Source organism: Pantherophis guttatus, chromosome 2, assembly GCF_059756535.1.
Source record: "Pantherophis guttatus breed Tessera chromosome 2, ASM5975653v1, whole genome shotgun sequence".
Lineage (NCBI taxonomy): Eukaryota > Metazoa > Chordata > Lepidosauria > Squamata > Colubridae > Pantherophis > Pantherophis guttatus.
The window spans coordinates 261,132,605-261,151,287 of record NC_142064.1 but is presented as its reverse complement, the minus strand read 5'-3'; the positions used below and the strand labels follow the sequence as shown (position 1 = coordinate 261,151,287).

General features: G+C 42.3%; 1 protein-coding gene across 1 annotated transcript; it reads left to right on the top strand.

Annotated features, from left to right (window-relative positions):
* Positions 1-8,172: 8,172 nt before the first annotated feature.
* LOC148115719 (E3 ubiquitin-protein ligase TRIM17-like) lies at positions 8,173-18,369 on the top strand. Its single transcript, XM_087883955.1, has 7 exons — positions 8,173-8,598; positions 10,926-11,021; positions 11,595-11,825; positions 12,962-12,984; positions 14,608-14,726; positions 15,538-15,570; positions 17,117-18,369. The coding sequence occupies exons 1-7, from the start codon at positions 8,185-8,187 to the stop codon at positions 17,620-17,622; spliced, it is 1,422 nt and encodes a 473-aa protein (XP_087740081.1). The 5' UTR covers positions 8,173-8,184; the 3' UTR covers positions 17,623-18,369.
* The last annotated feature ends 314 nt before the right edge of the window (positions 18,370-18,683 follow it).

Below are 18,683 nucleotides of genomic sequence, written 5' to 3'. Positions count from 1 at the left end.
GCATTTCATTGGTCAAACGTGAAGATTTCCAGTCAGCAAATGATCCTATCCCACATTCTACATATTCCACATTCTACATCTACAAGATAGTCTTCTCTGTCTCCCTTCCACAGAGTGATCCAGGCTGCCTTTTCACTTTGACTTTTGCCCAGTTTTAGAGCTTTTCCTGATCCGTTTCCTGATTGGATGGCTGGGAAGGGGGCAGTCCAGGCAGTTCTTTCTCTGAAGGATATTCCAATTAAAAGTGACTGAAAAGAGTTTAATTTCCCTTTTATCTCTGAGACATCCCATCAATTGCAGCATTAGTTTTGGGCTTTTATCAAGGGCTTCTTACTGTCTCTTTCAGTCCAAGTTTACTCCCTCTGGTCCCATAAATGTTTCCTTCTTCCTATTGAAAAAAAAAACATTTTCCCCTTTAACAAGCTGGTTGGATCAATAATAATTGCCCTACGCACAGTTACTCATGCGCTGGTCACCTCACGGATTGACTACTGCAATGCTCTTTACATGGGGCTGCCCTTGAGGACACCCGGAGGCTTCAGCTGGTGCAGAATGCAGCCGCGTGGGTTGTGATGGGAGAATCCCGATACTCCCATGTTACACCCCTCCTACGCGGTTTGCATTGGCTACCGGTTGCTCTCCGGGTGAGATTCAAGGTGCTGGTGATGACGTATAAAGCCCAACATGGCTTAGGACCAGGATATTTGGCGGACCACTTACAGCCAGCAACGATATCCCATCGCCCGGTTCGCGCCCATAGAGAGGGCCTACTCAGGGTGCCGTCGGCTAGACAGTGGCGGCTGGCGGCCCCCAGGGGTAGAGCCTTCTCGGTCGGTGCGCCCACCCTCTGGAATCAATTTCCCTTGGAGCTCCGATTAGCGCCTGACCTTCGCACCTTCCGCTGTGAATTAAAGACTTGGCTTTTTAATTCCCTTGACCTGGACTGACGATGGGGTTTTAAGGGTTTTAAGGGTTAATTTTAAATTTTTTAGATTTTAATTTTTATTTTATATTGTGCCTTGTGTTTTATTGTTGTGAGCCGCCCTGAGTCCATTGTGAGATAGGGCGGCATATAAGCCTAATAAAATAATAAAATAAAATAAAATAAAATAAAATAAAATAAAATAAAATAAAATAAAATAATAAAATAAAATAAAATAAAATAAAATAAAATAAAATAAAATAAAATAAAATAAAATAAAATAAAATAAAATAAAATAAAATAAAATAAAATAAAATATTGTTTGGCAATCTGTACAATGGATGTTTCTTTCTCCCCGGGATTTTTCAAAATCTTTCCCTTTAGCAATTGGGGGGGGGGGGGGGAGGGAGAACCGATGGCCTTTTTATAATTTGCAGACTTCAGCTCCAAAAACTCCTGAGCCAGCTGGCTCACAAATTCTGGAAGTCAATCAATCATCAATCAGAATAGAACTGGAAGGGGGCCTTGGAGGTCTTCTAGTCTAGCCCCCTGCTCAAACGCTTCTCCTCTTCTCCTCCTGCACATTCTTGTATCCCAGTTGCCGCGGTCTCAGGTCAGCCGCCATGGCCGCCATTCCACTGCCGCCAGCGCAGAGGGCAAGCCTCCGGCCCCAGGAACCTGCCCGTTCCTCTCGGCCGTCCGAGGGGTCCCTCTCTATCCCCCTGTCCCTACAGGACAGGGTAGGTCCAAAGACCTACCGGCGGGGGCTTGGCAGACTGGTAGACTTGTGATCAGTCGATCCCAAATGCTGATTGTGAATGCTAGTAGCTTTATGGTAGAAGGCCAGAGAAAGGCAGGATATGCAGTGGTGACAGCAAGGGAAGTTGTAGAAGTCAACCCATTACCAGTAAACATTTCTGCCCAACTGGCTGAACTGGTCACTCTAAATAGAGCCTTACAGCTGGCTGTGGGACAAACATTAATAGCAAATATACCTTTGGAGCCTTGTGTGCCCACGGAGCCTTATGGAAGGAAAGAGGATTATTAAATGCAAGAGAATCAACCGTTAAATATAGCCCACAAATTTTAAAATTATTGGAGGCTGCTTGGCAAACAAAACAAGTAGCAGTCTTACATGTCAAGGGATGAAGGAAGGAACAGCCTACCTAACTCCTATTTCTCCCTACCCACTTCTCCACTCTCTTGGACTCCCAAGGGTAGGACATGGGCCACATCAGTTGGAGGCAGCGAGAGGAAGGATGGGTGGTGGAAGGTAGAGGGCAGACCTATTCTACCAAATACACCTCAGAGGATTCATTTATAACAAATACATGCCAGCACACAATGGGGGGTCAAAGGGACTGGTAGACTAAGTGACATGCTGTGTAGTAGACAAGGGTCTCTATTCCGCAGCCTCCCAAGATGTAGCAGTTTGTCTGATCTATGCCAGAAATAATCCAAAAGTAGCCAGGCGCCCACCCCTTAGGAGTCCAACTTAAAGGCAACTACCCAGGGACAATTTGGAAATAGACTTCACTGAATTACCTAGAAAGCAAGCTTTTGAGTATGTTGTGGGACTAGCATGGACCTTCACAGGATGGTCTGAGGCTTTTGCTTGCAGGACTAATAGAGAGCATGAAGTAGTAAATGTCCTACTGGAAGAAATCATTCCTGGGTTTGGGCTGCCAAATAGTGTATCCTTTGATTGTGACCCATATTTCACAGCTAAGGTTTGTGTGAACAGTTAAACATCACTCGGAAGCTTTACTCAGTCTACCACCTGGCAAGTAGTCCTATGGCAGAAAAAGGTAATGATTTAAAAAAACAACAACAGCTAGCTCACTTATGCCAGGAGGCTCACCTGTCCTCATCACAAACTTTGCCACTCATGTTGTTAGGGCTTCACATTGCACCTCGACAGCGAATAGTCTTCAGACTCTTTTGAGGCCCTTTTTAGGCGACCACATCCCTCCCTAAAGGCAGAGGAGAGGTCCATCCCACTGGTGGGCGAACTGACCTTGTACCAATATGTAACTCAACTCGCTGGGGTTATGAATTTTCTTTCCCGTTATCTGCAGGAAAATCAAGACCCTGGACTAGATCATCCAGTACATCCGTTTCAGCCTGCAGACTGGGTGCTTGTAAAGACATGGGGATTAACAATCTCCTTGGATCAGAAGTGGAAGGGACCGTTTCAGGTGCTTCTGACCACCCATGTGGCACTAAAAGTGGAAGGCCTGGCATCTTGGACAGATCACTTCCAGAGTGAAGAAATACCCACCATCTGATTCTTGGACTGTGCAGCCTGTGACTTCCTCAGTAGGAGAACTGGGACTTCAGTTATTGTTCTGGAAAGAAAAGCCTCCGGAACCATCGTTGCATGAGAGGAGAACTACCATCTCCCATAGGTCTTCTCTCAATTAGGAAATTTCCCCAAAAAGTATTTGTAGTTCCCCACACTGGAATTAGGAGAGTTAGCCAATTATTACCACTAGCTGATTGGGGTGTGTGTATGTGAAGGCTAAGATATTAAGCCAAGTAGACTTAACTACTGTCAGGATGAGACCATATGATTTGTTATGTAACTGTGCGCCTACCATCCACCTATATTATACCCACTTTACCTGAAAGGAAGATTAGAAACCAGAGGGACCTTGAACGATCCAAAAAGTACCTGAAGAACTATCAACCCCTTACTTTGTTCGGTGGGCTCTGGACCCTCAATAATGCCATGCAATGTATACAGGCTGTGGAGGAAATCCTAGCTAATGAGACTGAGGAGTTTCTTTATTGCTGCAGCAAAAGATCAAGAAGCCATTCAAAGAATGACAGTTCAGTTCAGAATAGGATGGCTCTAGATATATGGCATCCTAAGGAGGTTTGTGTGCCCTACTTGGACAACAATGCTGTGTGCAGATTCTGGATAAATCAGAGGAATTTCACAGCTGAACTGCACACATCACAAAGATAGCTACAACTCCTTCCCCCACCCCCTATGGATGAATGGAAAGGCTGGTGACATTGACTGACAGGATGGTTGCCTGATTCCAACTGGTTAAGAACCGAATAATGACCCTGGCAGGCATAGTCATTGTTCTCTTAATCACCTGTTGTGCATTACAATGCCTTCTGCTTTGCCTTTCCACCTGTAAGCAAGCTACGGGATCTCCCAGTACAGGGATATTGATGTTGGGTGAATCTTGGAAAATTAAATAGTTTTCAGATTCAAAGGGTGTTGGTGGTGATGGGCTGTCTGTAAAATAAAGCCAGGTCTTGCACCCACTTGAAAATAAATCAGGAAGCCTCTAATTGTGGAGTCTGTCTGGCAAGAACAAAGACTGCTTATCCACAGGAAATATGCATGTGTAAAGCTTGTAACAATTCTGGGTAATTAGAAAGCTGATAAAAGTAACAAGAGTTAGGCAACTTGCAGACTTCAGCTAAAAGTTAGGAATAGAGATGGCCTGCAGCAAATAAAAGGTGCATTAGATAACTCCTTGGGCATTCATTAGCCAAGGCTTAGGAATAGGGACAGCTAGAAACCAATTAAACAAACTGTAAAATTATTAGTAAAATGTTTATTAGATGATATTTCTTACTATCCCGCCTTGTCCCGCCTTCTTCTTTAGTGAAAATGTATAAAGCTTTCTTCATCCTTTGTTCTGGGCTCTCTTGGCATTTTGGCCAGGAGCTCTTTTCCTTGGGGTACCGCAATAAAAAGCAATCAAAACCTGCACCTCGTGTCTGGCATCCTTCATTGGCCTCAGCACCAGGTTCAGACCCCAATTGGGGACAACAATTAGTTAGGAACAGAATTGTTACCTAAGAGTGTCCATTAGTGTAAAAAAAAAGGATGGTACAGCAAGATATAGAGAAATGTTTTCAGTGATTTTACTAGTTAGAATACAGACTTTAAAAAATTAGATAGGATTTTGCTATACAGTACTTCCCTTTAACACACTAGATGATAAAATGTTAAACTTCTTAGGTTGAAGGTTTTCCTGCAACATAAATATGGGATATTAAAAAGGGATTTAAATGTGAATGTTATGGAAATTAGGTCTCTATAGTTTCCAGGCCCTAAATCTGTTTAGTAGTATTATAGTAGCCTCAGTCATATTAGTGATTCCTTCCTTCCTTCCTTCCTTCCTTCCTTCCTTCCTTCCTTCCTTCCTTCCTTCCTTCCTTCCTCCCTCCCTCCCTCCCTCCCAACACAGAAGGGTTTTCACTTGGTGCCAAAATGCGGCCACTGTGGGTGCCAACTGAGGGTCTCTGGGGAGGGCATTCCATAAATGAGGTGCCACCTCTGAAATGGCAAGATAAAGGAAGGGTCTTAGGAGTGTCCATGTCCCCTTGGGGACCCTATTGTGACCAAGGAAGCCTCCCCCAAAAGTCCTTGAACAAAGGGCTGTAGGAGGGGAACACCATGAAGACAGTGCCAGGGCCAGTAAACATAATAAAACCTCATAATGCAGGATCAACTCAGAGAGGTAAAAGCCACAGACATAGGAAAACAATCTCCCCAAAATAGAACCAGGGCTATTTAGGAACAAAAGAGGACCCACGGAAATGCAAATGTACGGAAAAGAGCCTTGGTGGCGCAGCAGATTAAAGTGCTGTTAAGTAACATCAGCTGCCTGCAATTACTGCATTTTCAAATCTCACCAGGCTCAAGGTTGACTCAGCCTTCCATCCTTCCGAGGTAGGTAAAATGAGGACCCGGATTGTGGGGGCAATAAGCTGACTTTGTATAAAAAAGAACACCGCTTAGTGGGGGCCAAAAGCCCTAGTAAGCAGGTATATAAAAATTTATGAAGGCTATTGCTTAACGCATTGTAAGCTGCCCTGAGTCTCTGGAGAAGGGTGGCATATAAATTGAACCAATAAATAAATACAATAAATAAATGACACACAGAAAAGACGCAGGACATGTCAGGAAGGAAACTATTGAAACAGCAGAAACTAGAAGAGCAGACAAAAGAATGGCAGAGGATTAGCTGAGGAAAAGATTTAAGATTAAGGCAAGAAACGAATAATAGGAGCAAAAGGAAACAAAAGAACACAAAACCAGATGACCAAAACACCACCCAGTCTCAAGTAGGGAAGAACTAGCATAAGAAAACGCAGGGCGATCCATGAAAACACACACAAAAGGAAGACCCACAAAAGCACCAAAAGAAAAAAATAATTTCCTTTGTACAGAAAAGGATAAAAATGTACACTTACCTTGTAACAATGTCAGCTCCCCCAGGAACGCTGGTTCGTGCGCTTGCCGGATCCGTCTTCCTGAAACGAAAATAAAGAGAATCCTGTTTTCAGGCAGCTCGCTTCGCTCGTTAATCTGCTCGTCGTGCCTGAGACGCTCTCCCAGCCGGGAAATTCGAACCCTTTTGGGGGAAACCTCTGCGGAGATTCAACAGGGCCTATAAGATGTTCTCCACCCACCAGATTCCCCCCACCCCCATTGGTCCCCCTGTCCTAGGTTGGCCTGAGACGCCTAATGGCTCTTTCTATCCATTTTTTGCCTTAAGGGATCTCATTGGTCAAACTTGAAGATTTCCATCCAGCAAATGATCCCATTCCACATTCTATATATTGCATATTCCACAAGGTAGTCTTTGCCCAATTTTAGAGCTTTTCCTGATCCATTTCCTGACTGGCTGGCTGGGAAAGGTGAATCAGCCCCATGGATGTTTCTTTCTCCCCAGGATTTTTCAATATCTTTTCCTTTAGCAGCATACTTGGATCAGTAATTGATTGGGGGTCCGTCCCAGCCTTTTTTCACTATTGAATTTCATTTTGTTAGATAGCGCCCAATGTTCAAGTCCGTCAAGATCCTTCTGTATCTTAAGCCTATCTTCTGGAGTGTTGGCTATTCCTGCCAGTTTGGTGTCATCTGCAGATTTGATGAGTTCCCCATCTATCCCCTCTTCCAAGTCATTGATGAAGATGTCGAAGAGTACTGGGCCTAAAACAGAGCCCTGGTGTACTCCCCGGCATACTTCCCTCCATGTAGATGCAGTTCCATTGAGGACTACACGTTGAGTGTGGTTGATCAGGCAGCCAAACAAGCCATGAGGCCAAACTTTCATTTCTCAGTGATGCTTCTGGGTTGACTGCAACCAGGAGACTCAGGCAGCTCACTTTAATGCCCTTGCAGGGAGTCCTCGACTTAGAACCGTTGGTTTAGTGATTGTACAAAGTTATGACGACAATGAAAAAAGTAACATGATGTTTTTCACCCTTATGATCATTGCAGCATTCTGTGGTCACATGATTAAAATTTGGATGCTTGCCAACTATCATGTATTTATGATGATTGAAGATATCTTCTAACTGGGTCTTCCCTCCGATCTAATTCTTTACAGAAAAGAAACTTAAAACTTATATTTTCTCTTCAGATCAAGGTGGAGGATTGCCTGAAGGCTCAGAAGGAGCAGAAAGAAAAAATAGCTACATACAAAAGAGACACAGAGCAAACAGTGCAGGAGATGCTTGTAAGTATTGATCCAACGATGAGGAGCTTCTGAGGTAATAGGAAGGAGAACCCCATCCGCCATCTTTAATAATAGGAGCCCTGGTAGCACAGCAGACTAAAGCACTGTTATTAACATCAGCTGCCTGCAATTATTGCGAGTTCAAATCTCACCAGGCTCAAGGTTGACTCAGCCTTCCGTCCTTTCTAAGGTGGGTAAAATGAGGACCCGGTTGTGGGGGCAATAAGCTGACTTTGTATAAAATATACAAAAGTATGAAGGCTATTGCTTAACGCATTGTAAGCCGCCCTGAGTCTCCAGAGAAGGGCGGCATATAAATAAAATTTTAAAAAAAAAGAATATTTGCTTCTCCCCAGATTTTAAAAAGATTTTATCCCAGGATTTTAAAAAGCAGCACTTTTTCGTGCGGCTGTTGATAAAACAGGATCACCAACATGATCGCCAACGTCCGATGAGGGATATGAAAGAAGAGGAGGAGGATAAGGAAGAAGAAGGAAGAAGATTATTTTGAAAACTCCCCCCCCCCACTTTGAAGAGCTGATTGGACCAATAATAGTTGATTGGGGGTCCATCCCGCGAATGTCTGCTTCTCTCCAATTTGTTTTTTTTTAAAACACTTTTTTTCCCTTTAAGAAGCCAGCAGAGCTGACCGCAACAATTCATTTCGGTTTCCCGTCTGGGCAGAGCCCAAAGGCAGTCAGCTGATTTGGAGGAAAAGAAACGAAACTTAACTTTCTCTTTCCTTTCCCGGCGGAGGAGACGACAATGGCGGGTGTACCGTCTTTTCCCGTTTTGCTGGAAGAACTCACCTGCTCCATTTGCCTGGACTATTTCCAGGACCCCGTGCTCATCCCGGAGTGCGGCCACAACTTCTGCCGGGGCTGCCTGACCCGCAGTTGGGGGACATCGGAATCAAAGGCTTCCTGCCCCCAATGCAGACAGACCTTCGCGCCCCGCAGCCTCCTCCCCAACAGGCAGCTGGCGCGGGTGCTGGAAGAGGCCAGGCTATGCGGCGGCCATCCGGGCGAGGAAGGAGGGAGCTTCTGCCCAAAGCACCGGGAGCCCCTCAAGCTCTTTTGTAAGCACCACCAGACTCTCATCTGCGTGGTCTGTGACCGATCCAAAGAGCACGAGGGCCACTCGGTGATCCCTACGAAGGAGGCTTTCCAGGAATACCAGGTAGGAATCAGCCAGGAGGAATCGCTGCGGAGGGGCATCCAGATCCTTGGTCTTCCTGGCAATCCTTGGACCAATTTACTTGCTTCCTCTGTTGTCCACAAACTGGGTTTAGCCTGGCGCAGATGCCAATCAAAACCAGACTGAAGATGTGGTTCAAGGAACTTTTTTTAAAAAAAATATTTTTTGAGTTTTTAATTATTAAAAACAAAGTATAGAAAAATACAAAATGCAAAACCAAAACAAAACAAAAAATAGATTAAAAACACCTAACAAACATAACATTACATCATACATTATTTTACAGCTTACTGTATCCATATGGATATGTATTCTCTATTCTTATTCAGTCTTTCATATTTGCAAAACCATCATTATCTGGTTGACACTGTTCAGCAATTTATACTTCCTAGTTTTAACCTGGTTAAATTAACATTCCGAATTGTTATTTTGATTTCTTTTTTCTAACCAATCATATAGTTTATTCCACATTCTATAATATTCCGAATCTTTCCTCTCCTTAATTTCCAGCGTCATCTTATCCATTTCTGCACATTGTAGAATTTTTCGAATTACTGTTTCCTCTCCTGGTACGTTATTTTGTTTCCATCTCTGTGCGACAGTAATCCTTGCTGCCGTTAATATATGAAGTATTAGATATTGTAAAGATTTGTCTATTTTGGGTTAATTATTGTTAATAAATAGAGTTCTGGTTTAGATTCCATTTTTAATTTGGTAATTTCCCCCAGCTAATTTTTAATTTTATGCCAAAAATTTTTATCTTGGGGCACCTCCACCACATATGGTAGTATGTGCCTAATTTGTAACCACATTTCCAACAATTAGGTGATAGATTTGGGAACATTTTGGCCAATCTCGCTGGTGCCAAGTGCCATCTATGGAACATTTTATACAATTTTTTTTATAGGCTACTACCATTATTAATTTATAATTTCTATCCCACAATTTGTCCCACTTTTCTAATTCTATATTGTGCCTGAGGTTTTTTATTGTTTATTTATTTATTTATTGGTTCGATTTATATGCCGCCTTTCTCCGGAGACTCAGGGCAGCTTACAATGCGTTAAGGAATAGCCTTCATACTTTTGTATATACCTGCTTAGTAGGGCTTTTGGCCCCCCCAAGCGGTGTTCTTTTTTATACAAAGTCAGCTTATTGCCCCCACAATCCAGGTCCTCATTTTACCTACCTCGGAAGGATGGAAGGTTGAGTCAACCTTGAGCCTGGTGAGATTCGAACTTGCAATAATTGCAGGCAGCTAAGTGCTATTTAACAGCACTTTAGTCCACTGCTCCACCAGGCTCTTCTAAAGCTCTTTTTGCCCAACAGATCATCGTTTCTTTTACTGTTTCATCTTCCAATTTGTATTTTAATAAGAAATTGTAAATTTTTGTGATCATTTTCCCCCCGATCCTAATAAAATTTTATCTATATCCAATTGTTCTCTGTTTATGCCATATTGCTCCTGATCCTTTTTGAATCTGGTTTTTATTTGTAAATATGGCCACCATTCCATATTTAATCCTTGTTTCAAATCTTGAATTGATTTTAATTCCCCTTTCTCATCAAGTAGCTCTGCATATCTTATCATTTTGCTCAAGCCCATGGTGTTTGGGTGTAATATTGCTTCCATAGTTGATAGCCAGATTGGGACTTTTGTATAATGATCCTTCTTAACTTTCTCCCAGACTTGTAAAAGGGCATATCTTAACAAATGTCTTTGGAAATATGTATGATATTTATTTTTCCCATCCCAGAGAAAACTGTGCCAGCCAATCTGGAGATCATGACATTCTATCATTAGTACTGAATACTGTAGCTGAATCCAATCTTTAAGCCATGTTAGTGCTGCGGCCTGATAATAGAGCTCCCAATTTGGGAGACTAAAGCATACTCCACGGCATACTTCCCTCCATGTAGATGCAGTTCCATTGAGGACTACATGTTGAGTGCGGTTGGTCAGCCAGCCAGCCAAACAGGCCATGAGGCCAAACTTTCATTTCTCAGTGATGCTTCTGGGTTGACTGCAACCAGGAGACTCAGGCAGCTCACTTTAATGCCCTTGCAGGGACTCCTCGACTTAGAACCGTTGGTTTAGTGATTGTACAAAGTTATGACGACAATGAAAAAAATGACATGATGTTTTTCACCCTTATGATCATTGCAGCATTCTGTGGTCACATGATTAAAATTTGGATGCTTGCCAACTATCATGTATTTATGACGATTGAAGATATCTTCTAACTGGGTCTTCCCTCCGATGTAATCCTTTACCGAAAAGAAACTTAAAACTTGTATTTTCTCTTCAGATCAAGGTGCAGGATTGCCTGAAGGCTCAGAAGGAGCAGAAAAAAAAAATAGCTACATACAAAAGAGACACAGAGCAAACAGTGCAGGAGAGGCTTGTAAGTATTGATCCAATGGTGAGGAGCTTCTGAGCTAATAGGAAGGAGAACACTGTCTGCCATCTTTGATAATAGGCAGCCTGTCTCTAAGTACAAGTTCTGACTTAAAGGAAATTCAAGTTAAAGACGGTATTAGGGCAGAACCTGTTCTTAATCTGGAAACTGAGATGTCACTATTGGCTGAATGAGTCACACTTGGGTTAAGTGCCCCTATCCCATGAGCTCTGTTTTATGCAATGGGTTTGGTTGGCATAATAAATTAATGCAAACCGTATTTCATCCTATTGAAAAAATTGTGAAGTCAAACATTTTTCTGTCTCCTTTTTTGGAATCCCTAATTGCCAAGAAAATTTTCATGAGAGATCATTAAACTAGAGCCTTTTTAAAAAAAATCCTTTCCCCCCTACGCTTTTTAATATCAAATGGGTTTTTTTCTCCTTAGGAAATTCTCCCGCCTTACTTCTGGAATCTTCAAGGAATCTGTTTAATTATTGTAACAATTAAAATAAAAGTAAAAATAATTAAGTAAAACAATAAAAATATGCCTTTTGCTTTTTCTCTTTCTTGTTCTAGGACCTCATCAAAGAAGTGAAAAAAAATGTAGTGGCTGAATTCAGAGAGCTACAACTCTGGTTAGAAGGACAGGAGAAGCTTCTATTGACTCAAATGGAAGAAACAGAGAAGGATATTATGGCAAGAAAGGAGAAGGGTTTGGCCAAGCACATGGAGGAACTGGGCTCTCTTGACCATCTCATCCAGGAGATAGAAGAGAAGCTTCAGCAGCCAGCCAGCAAACTCTTACAGGTGAGGCAGGAAGTTGAGATCATAGAATCCTAGGGCTGGAAGGGACCTTGGAGGTCTTCCAGTCCAATCCTCTGTCTCCCCTAAGCCTTTTCTTCCTTAGACTAAGCATACCGAGTTCCCTTAGCCATTCATTGTATGGTTTGACTTCCTGGACCGTTACCATCTTCATTGCTCCTCTCTGCATTCTTTAGCCCCTCCACAGAATATTCTTTTTGACTCTTTCTTTTTTGTTCTTTCATAAATTTAATTGAAATTATAATAGTGAAAAGTACCAATGAAAATAAAGAAAATAGAGAATCTGGCTTCCACATTGACTTTGCTTCTCAGAAGGTCACTAATGGTGATCACATGACCCCAGGAGGCTGCAACCACCATAAATATGAATCAGTTGCCAAGTGGCTGAATTTGATCATGTGACCATGGGGATGCTGTAAGAGTCTTAAGTGTGAAAAATGATCATAGATCACTTTTTCAGTGCAGTGGTAACTTTGAACGGCCACTAACTGAACTATTGAAAGTCAAGGACTACCTGAAACGGCTAATATTAGGGATACATAATATAATTCAGAAAAAGCAGGCCATGCAAAAAGCAGGAATTCAAAGTTCTGGTCAATTGTCTATATACTCTTCATGATTTTAAGAATGCCTGCTTAGGGTTCCTATCCCCTATTAGGGGAAGTGGTGGTGGGTGTTCTTTGTAGGGTCTCCCCCTCCCCTTAAATCTCCAGGCCAAGGAGAAACCCAACACTGATCAGCTTCTCCAAAGTATTATCACCACCTGGATTTTCCAAAGTGCCTTCATTCTGGAAGGATTTTTTAAATCCTATTGATGAATTTTCTTGTTTTTTAAGTAGTCTTTTCTTTTTGCTATAATGTTTTATATATAAATATATATCTTTTGTAATTGTGTTGGATTCAACCGGGGTATCATTTTTCTTAAACAAGAAAGTAAAAACAATACCACTCTAAAATAGGGGAAAAAAGAGTAATGGATTTTTTTTTTAAACGGAAGTACTTTATATGTCTGTTAGTGTCTGGTTGTCCAGACGTTTCACTCATGTATTATGTGACTGTAAGAATTTAATTTTCTGCCTAGGAAATGGCTCCTTTCAGTGCTTTGTCTCTTTATTTTTTAGGACATTGGAAGCATTTTGAAGAAGTAAGTAAATCCACCCTTTTCTTTACAGTCTCAGAGATCAGCAGCTCCTCCAGCAGTTTTCCTATTTTGGGAAGTTCTTTCTGTATTTCACAATATTTGATATGATAAATTTTTATAGTTGGTTGCAAACTCAGCCAGATGTTTAGACTGAATTTGCCTTTTTATCCACCTATTGAGTCCTTCCCAAGAAGAGACAGATGTTTGATGGTTTTAAAAGTATCATTGTAGGATGTATGCTGTTCCAAGTAATGCAACTATCATAAATACATGCCAAGCACCCAAATTGTGAATACAGGGACACTGTGACAGATGTTAAGTGCGAAAATGGTTGTAAGTCAGTTTTTTGAGAGCCGTTGTAACTGGTTGCTAACAAATAGTCATAAATAGAAGTTTACTTGCAAGTGAATTTGACTCTATTAAATTTCATTGCATTACCTTTAATCCATCAAGATCAGTTTGAATGTTATATCCATCTTCTAATTGTTTACCTATCTCATCCATATTAGTCATCAGTCATTTGGTAAGATACAATCCTGTCAGTGTATAAGAAATTATGAGCTGGGATAGCCATAACAACAAGACAGCCAATGGGAACTGTTTGGTGACTAAGAAACAGGATCTATTGTGAGCCATGGGAGATGGCTCGGAGCCTGGGTGGGGCTTAGCTTGACTGATCTGTATATATATATAAGAGTTACTTTGTCCTTGCAATATAGCTTCTGTGTTTCTGAGTTCTGGTTATTCTGGTTCTGGCTTCTACTGCATGGGCATTGTATACATGCATCATGCTTTATATTATTGTATATAAAGAAGTTTCTTCTATAAATGAATCCTGCTGAATTATTTACTGGTGTGCTGGTTGGATTGCTGCAAACTGACAAATCCATTGTTTTGGCCAAGAGATTCACAAGAATTTTGAAGAGTAGGGAGCCCAAAACTGGAACTTAGTTGCCTCTACTAGATCTCTTGTTTAAGTTGATGAAGGTGGATGAGTGCAGTTCTGGGTCAGGATCCACTGAGTCGCCATGGTGCCCATATTTGACTAGCTAGCCAGAGAATTGACTGAAGCCTGGGAAACAGGGCCCTTGTCAGTCAACAGGAGTGCTGATTTACCACCAGCTTACCGGGTACTTAGGATCTGAGGACAGGGCAACACAAGAAAACGACAATCAATGACTTCATAGCTGTCCATCAACACCCCACTTAACAACTAAAGGCCATACACAATCAGGCACCACATAAATACAAGGCTTCGAACATCCCAATGCACACATTCTGGAGAGAGTGTTCCAATATTTGAGGGTCTGTCACAGAGAGAAGGGGGTCAATCTGTTTTCCAAAGCACCTGAAGGCCAGGCAAGGAATAATGGATGGAAACTGATCAAGGAGAGATTCAACTTAGAAATAAGGAGAAATTTTCTGACTGAGGACAATCAAGCAATGAAACAGCTTCCCTCCAGAAGTAGTGGGAGCTTCATCACTGGAAGTTTTCCAGAAGAGGCCGGACTGCCACCTGTCAGAAACAATGTGGGGTCTCCTGCTTGGGTGGTTGGGGGGGATGCTGGACTAGATGACCTACAAGGTCCCTTCTAACTCTGTAATTCTGTTATTTTGTCTTGCCAGGTACCAGGCTAAGGAAACATATGAGAATCCGGTGGATTTACTTGTAGAGCCAAAGTGGACAATCTGGGATTACAGTGATATGACTGAGCTTCTGAAAAATGCCATGAAAAAACTGAGAGGTAAAAAACAGCCGCTGGGGTTTTAAGCTAGATGACATTTTGAGCATCCAACAGAGATTCTGGGTCACTGTCACATGGATCAAAGAGGGAACCATTTCAGGATCAGTGGCTCAGTTATAATTGTAAGACGATACAACCTGTATTCTTCGTAGCCCAAACCCAAATGCACTGATCACTGGGGAAGCAGAATAAGTTTCCACTAAGTATAATGGAATACATGCAGGTAGTTCTTGACTTACGACCTCCGTTGAGCAGAAAATTTCTGTTGCTAAGCAAGGCAGTTGTTAAGTGAGCAGTGCCCCATTTTACGAACTTTTTTGCCACAGCTATTCAGAAAATCACAGCAGCTAAATGAATCATGGTTGATAAATGAATCTGGATTCATGCATTGATTTTGCGTGTCAGAAGCTCCCCAGGAAGGTTGAAGACGACAATGCCAGAATCATGGGATGCTGCAACCATCGTAAATACAAGCTGGTTCCCAGTGCCTGAATTTTGATTATGTGACTAGAGAGGCTGCAACAGTCATAAGTGTGAGAACTGGTCATAAAGCACTTTTGTCAGTGCTGCTATAACGTCAATAAAGAAATAGTTGTAAATTGAGGACTACCTGTATATGGAATATATAATAGAATATATTTACACCTGATGGAATATATATAGCCACCAATGACGTTCTGGCTTGTAGCTTTCCCTATTCCTTATTTCCTGATCTGAGACCAAGGAAAGCAAACCAGGGAATCTGAGGGAGGCCCTTCTGTTGCTCCAATTCCAGGGATGAGATGCTGAATTCCTCCCTTTTCTTCCCCAGATACTCTGGAAAGTGGACTTCAACTACAGGAAGGTAAATATGAGTTATAGGAATTGGATTTCCTTGCTATTTTAGGCTCTGATTCCAATAATTTTAAGAGAAACATGATAGAGTAACCAAAAAGAAAAATATAGGATTAGATACCTTAAAGACTATGATGATCCAGTAAACTTCAGTGATTTTATGATTTATGAACTATTACTTGCCATTTATATGTACAATATGAGCTAATGCAGCAGAGACAAATTCCTTGTGTGTCTGATCACATTTGGCCAAATAAAGCTTTTGTTCTGTTCTGTTCTACTCCTCCTTTCCTATTCCGCTCCACTCTGCTCCATTCTCTACATAATCTGGAAAACTGAAGTCAATCTTGGTGTAGAATGAAATATCTGGACAAAAAATAGGAAAATATGGCCTGGGACTCAAAGGAATATTGAATTCCTACCAAGCTAATAAGATCGTCTTGATTTTACTGCCTAATTGTAAGTTGGTGAGAGACCAGGTCTTTGGGAGCAGAGAAATTAGGTCCTTTGGGTCAAAGCAAATAGGAAAGTTGGAGCATCAGGTGTCTCCACCATGTGGGCCATCAGAGTGGTGAAAGCAGAAGTTTCCTGTGCAAGATCTTCCCCTTTTCTACATGCCTTTGATATCCTGATGCTTGTAGAGAAAAGGGCGGATCTTCCTCACATCCTAAGTTACCTCTGGGGGATCCTTCTGACTCTGCCAGTTCAGAATTGAAACATGGCAGCCTCTTGCTGTGTCTGATCTTCTGGATTAATGCTCCAGACAGAGTCCCTGTTCAACCTGGGCCCTCCCAGCAACTCACTGAAGGCAAAGCCAACCACTCTTCCCTCACAATCCCATTAATCTCATCTGCAAAATGGAAGCTAAAGAGAATTGTGCAGGGAGGCTGGAAGAGGTGGAGCGCTATGAAGGGTTTGAAGGACTTGGCCACTGTAAGACTTGTGGACTTTAGTTCCCAGAATTCCCCATCCAGCATGGCAGAGCTGGATGGTAATCAGCAGAGTGGCGGCCACATGGGAGACTAGAGACTAGGGGAATTGACCAGTGGAGCCAAGAGACGAAGAGCTGAGGGGAGGAGCCAAAAGCTGCACAGGTAGTCAACGTATCCTGAAGGTGTGCACCTTAGTAGCAGAGGGAGGGGAGGCAGATGGACTGGAAGATGGCGAAGGCAACCTAAGTGAATGGAACGAGAAGGCCAGAGGAGCGCTGAACAGGCCGGCAGTTAACAGAGGATGGGACTAAGAGTGTGGGAGAGCCCGAGTGCTTGGAGTAAAGGGAGCAGAGGGACCTGGACAATAGCAGCCCCATCAGCCATTGGAATTCTGTTAGTTGAAGTCCACAAGTCTTACAGTTGCCAAAGTTGGAGGACTCTTGACAAGACAATGACTTAGATGTTGTTTAAAAAAAAACAATGAGTCTTCCAGTCCTGGAGGGGGGGGGTGTTTGGAAGCTGAACTCCATTCACACAAGAAGGTTAAACTCTTGGGGGTGAAGATACAAACCAGGCCTGCAGCTGAAATTCTTGTTTTTTTCCTTCCTTCCCTTCCCTTTACAGAGAATGTAACTCTGGATCCACACACAGCCCTTCCTGGCCACCTAGATGTCTCCAAAGATAAAAAAAGTGTCAAAGGAGTTAAGCCAGTTAAAGGAAAACATCGTCACAAGACATCTGTATATTATCCTTGTGTCCTTGGCTGTCAGACGTTCTCAACAGGGAGACATTTCTGGGAAGTTATTGCAAGAGGTAGAGCAGGATGGGGTGTAGGAGTTGCCAACAAGCGAATGAACGTAACAAATGTTGATGAGCAGACCAGGCGCTGGGTGTTTTGGAAATATGTAGGGAAATACATGGCCACCTCTTCCTCAACATGCTCTGAACTGGTCCTGACTGAGGAGCCCACGAGGATCCGCATCTCCCTCAACTGCAAAGAGGGACAAGTGAGCTTTTTTGATGCCAGCACAGCAACTCTGCTCCATACATTCTCAGACGCTTCCTTGATTGGAGAGACCCTTCTGCCCTGTTTCTATTTGGGTGAGGGCAGCTGTCTGACACTCCCCTAAAAGAAGGGACAACCATAAAGAAAACTTTAGAAATATCCTTATTTACCAAGCAGGGATCTCTGAAAGCAATCCCTGCTTGGTTTTAGTCTATATGTTAGATTTTAGTCTATATGTTCAGATGTATCAGTATTAAAGATACCTTACAGCTAAACCTGTCAATCAGGGGTGAACTCCAGCAGGTTCTGACCGGTTCTGGGGAACCGGTAGCAGAAATTTTGAGTAGTTTGGAGAGCCGGCAAATACCACCTCTGGCTGGCCCCAGAGTGGGGTGGGAATGGAGATTTTGCAATTTCCTTCCCCTACGACGCCCACCAAGCCACACCCACAGAACCGGTAGTAAAAAAAATTGGATTTCCAAACAGTATTACACTCAATATAAGCTTTATAGCCTCATAGGGTTTTTTTTTTTTTTACTTTTTCTATCTTTTCATACTTATGTAAGTTATCTACAACAATCTGATTACTGATTGTAAGACTGATTGTAATTTTATACAGTAGGTGTCTCATGGATTGTACTTCCTTCTTTTGCAATTTTATGCCAATACATTTATTCAGTGCAATACATAGAAACAGAAGATGCACAGAAAACAGGAAAATATAAAACATACCATCTGTTATCAAGATAGAAAATGTGAATCCTCTGTGCCCTAAATGTGTCACCTGGCTCAAGCCAAAAGTCAAAAAGAATTGTTGATAGAATTGTACAAATGAAACATGTTATTAAATAAATACATTATTTGACAATAACACTGTTTTTCCTTCTTGCCTTAAGCCACTCTGCCTTTTATTGAGTAACTAGAAGTAACTTATTCAAGTTACTTCTTGAATAAGTAACTTCTTAGAAGTAGAAGAAGCCAATCTAGTGTTTTGGTTAAGAAATCAAGCTAGAAACTGTGGGCTCTAATCCTTCCTTAGATACAAGGGCAGTTGGGTAACCTTGGACCAGTGGTGGGTTGCCCCCGGTTCGGACTGGTTCACAAGAACCAGTAGTAAAACCGTCGGGACGCCCCACCCACTGCCCCAGATGTCATTGGTGATGTGCGCATGTGCAGAAGCAAAGC